The sequence below is a fragment of the Nanorana parkeri genome, unplaced genomic scaffold (genome assembly GCF_000935625.1).
Source record: "Nanorana parkeri isolate BGI_ZX_2015 unplaced genomic scaffold, ASM93562v1 scaffold4491, whole genome shotgun sequence".
In the NCBI taxonomy this organism is placed as follows: domain Eukaryota; kingdom Metazoa; phylum Chordata; class Amphibia; order Anura; family Dicroglossidae; genus Nanorana; species Nanorana parkeri.
Genome location: NW_017310753.1, coordinates 1,725 through 5,095, shown reverse-complemented (window position 1 = coordinate 5,095; position 3,371 = coordinate 1,725). Strand labels below are relative to the sequence as shown.

The following is a 3,371-nucleotide window of genomic DNA, read 5'->3' as shown; positions in this document are numbered from 1 at the left end:
CTGTAGGTACGGGAGGGTGGAGGTGGCCCTGTAGGTACGGGAGGGTGGAGGTGGCCCTGTAGGTACGGGAGGGTGGAGGTGGACCTGTAGGTACGGGAGGGTGGACCTGTAAGTACGGGAGGGTGGAGGTGGCCCTGTAGGTACGGGAGGGTGGAGGTGGACCTGTAGGTACGGGAGGGTTCCGGTGGTCCGTGTTGTAGAAGCAGACGGACATGGGCTCTGGCTTTCTTCCTGCAGGTGGGCGTGCGGTGTGATCATGTTTACCCTGCTGGCCGGCTCCCCTCCATTCTGGCATCGGAGACAGATGTTGATGCTTCGTATGATCATGGACGGACGCTTCCAGTTCACGTCTCCGGAGTGGGATGACCGATCTGCCACGGTGAAGGACCTGGTAATGTCTGTGAGAGGCGGCCCAGCTCTGCTCCGTCTATTGCTTGTGGCTGGGGGAGGGGTGCATCCTATTCAACCATGTCCACTAGACAAGGGTTCCTTTCCATTGTGTGTGGCGTCTCCTCCAGTGTCGTATCGCTAGGCTCCTCCTCCGTGGGTGGGAAGTGTCGTATCGCTAGGCTCCTCCTCCGTGGGTGTATCTCTACGTGCCTCCTCCGTGCTTGGGAAGTGTCGTATCGCTAGGCTCCTCCTCCATGGGTGTGAAGTGTCGTATCGCTAGGCTCCTCCTCCGTGGGTGGGAAGTGTCGTATCCCTAGGTTCCTCCTCCGTGGGTGGGAAGTGTCCTGTCGCTAGGCTCCTCCTCCTCCGTGGGTGGGAAGTGTCGTATCACTAGGCTCCTCCTCCATGGGTGGGAAGTGTCCTGTTGCTAGGTTCCTCCTCCGTGGGTGGGAAGTGTCCTGTCGCTAGGCTCCTCCTCCTCCGTAGGTGGGAAGTGTCCTGTCGCTAGGCTCCTCCTCCGTGGGAAGTGTCCTGTCGCTAGGCTCCTCCTCTGTTTGGGAAGTGTCGTGTTGCTAGGCGCCTCCTCCTCCGTGGGTGGGAAGTGTCCTGTCGCTAGGCTCCTCCTCCGTGGGAAGTGTCCTGTCGCTAGGCTCCTCCTCCTCCGTGGGTGGGAAGTGTCCTGTCGCTAGGCTCCTCCTCCTCCGTGGGTGGGAAGTGTCCTGTCGCTAGGCTCCTCCTCCGTGGGTGGGAAGTGTCCTGTCGCTAGGCTCCTCCTCCTCGCTGGCTGATTGGCCTCTTGAAGGACTCTCTCTGGTTTTGTCTTGTAGATCATTCGTCTCCTCGAGGTGACTCCGGAGAAGCGTCTCACGGCGGAGCAGACGCTCCAGCACCCGTTCTTCCAGAGCCACCAGAGGGAGCGTGGCTCCACTATCACTCCCTATTACCGCTTTCGGGTCAGTTGTTTTTTCTGTTGGTTAGGAATTGGGGGAGGGGTCTGATGACATACAGAATCATTTCATCATCACATTGGGGGTAATGAGGGCTATTGTGATGATGAAATGATTGGCCGTAGGTGGAGCCTCAGGGCTAATCGCAGAAGGGGGAGGAGTTTGGAGAAGGCCGGAGGAGGGAACAATCCAGGACAACACCGCCGAGCTGGAAAGTGATCTGAATGGGAGAAGTTTTCCACACCAGCCATGTTCTCCTAGATCAGGGACGGCCAGACTGCGGCCCTCCAGCTGTGGGGTGAAACTACAAATCCCATGATGCATCTCTCTCCGGGAGTCATGGCTGTGAGAATCGTGCAAAGCCTCATGGGATTCGTAGTTCCACCCCCAGCTGGAGGGCCGCAGTTTGGCCATCGCTGGCTTAGATTGTTCCGGCCTCCTCCTCGCCCCTCTGTGACTCGCCCCGCGTGTTCCTGTTCAGCCAGACATTTGTCTCCTGGACAGGAAGTGCCCAGACATTTTGTCTCCTGGACAGGAAGTGCCCAGACATTTTGTCTCCTGGACAGGAAGTGCCCAGACATTTTGTCTCCTGGACAGGAAGTGCCCAGACATTTTGTCTCCTGGACAGGAAGTAGACGGTTCCGAGTCTTCTAAACGTTTCTTTGGGCTGTGATAACGGGATTGTCTCCCCGCAGAGGGCGGCCTGGGCGGCTCTGGCGTGTGTGAGGATAATGGTGAGATGGCGGCGAGCTCGGCCCGTTACCAGTGAGCTTCTCATCAGGGACCCGTATGGCATAAAGGGCGTCCGAAGACTCATCGATGCCTGCGCCTTCCGGATCTACGGCCACTGGGTGAAAAAGGGCGAGAGACAAAACCGGGCGGCTCTATTCCAGAACCAGCCCAAAGCTCTGCTGCTGACGCTGGGGGAGGATGAGGATCGGGATGGCGAGCTGTAACGGGCAAGAAGCGGTCCAGTCTGCCCCGGATCCAGTCTGCCCCGGATCCAGTCCACGTTGGACTTGTTGGAGTTCCAGCCGTCGTATGACGCACGCAGTCGGTGGGGTGATCGGGGGGGCCACTTATCATGGACCTCTTTGTGTGCCGCTCGGTGTCCTCTCTGCGGGCCGGTGACTCCGGAGGACACGTTCTGGGCACCGCGGTCACAAGAGACACACTAACCGTACAACCTCTTAGTAGAGTTTTGTTTTTTTATTATTTATGTTATAAAATAAAATGTCCGACATGATGGACAACCACAGAAGCTCCGCCTCTTCCCTTTTCTGCCGCAGCCTTGGTGACGTATGGAAACGTGCTGGAAGGAGGGGGAGGGGGGCTGAGATTGTGTGGGGTCATTTCAGGTTTCTTTTGGCAGATCCTTTTCTACCCTCCGTCTTCCCTCCTCCAGGAGATCTGGTCCTGGTCTTGGTCTCCACCCTTCCATCAGGAGATCTGGTCCTGGCCTCCTCTCTTCCCTCTGTCCCTCCTCCAGGAGATCTGGTCCTGGCCTCCTCTCTTCCCTCTGTCCCTCCTCCAGGAGATCTGGTCCTGGCCTCCTCTCTTCCCTTTAAGTTGTCCTGCAGCTCCGCCTTACTCATGTCTCTGACTTCCGGGCTTTGCTGGTCCATGTCTTCCCCCGGAGGACCTGAGGCAGAAGAAGTTTCATTTCCAGAAGATGAATAGTAGACCAGAATGATGAAACATCTCTGCGGGGCGATGCTCACATGTTCTCTTACCTCCCCCCGCCTGCTCCTGTTGCTCCGTCCTCCTCTCGTCCTCCGCTCCGGGAGTGCTCATGTCTTCCTCCGTCATCTCATTCTTCTCCATTGCTGCCAAAACACCGAGATCAGCTCCATTGCTGTGCGCCCATCATGTCCCTCCACTCAAGTCATTGTTATGTCCTGGCTGATTTAGTGCATGTCCCGCCCACTCTGCGTGTCACTCCCCGCCCACACCACACCCACTCCGTGTCACTCCCGCCCACACCCACTCTGCGTGTCACTCCCGCCCACACCACACCCACTCCGTGTCACTCCG

At 57.9% G+C, this 3,371-nt stretch overlaps 1 protein-coding gene across 1 annotated transcript in view; it reads left to right on the top strand.

Annotated features, from left to right (window-relative positions):
- The window catches only part of PHKG2 (phosphorylase kinase catalytic subunit gamma 2), a 7,027-nt gene extending 4,722 nt beyond the window's left edge, over positions 1-2,305 (top strand). Inside the window, exons 7-9 of the mRNA XM_018575717.1 lie at positions 238-391; positions 1,218-1,343; positions 2,033-2,305. Of these exons, the coding sequence (XP_018431219.1) occupies positions 238-391; positions 1,218-1,343; positions 2,033-2,293 (541 nt within the window). The 3' untranslated portion in view covers positions 2,294-2,305. The remainder of the gene's footprint in view (positions 1-237; positions 392-1,217; positions 1,344-2,032) is intronic.
- The last annotated feature ends 1,066 nt before the right edge of the window (positions 2,306-3,371 follow it).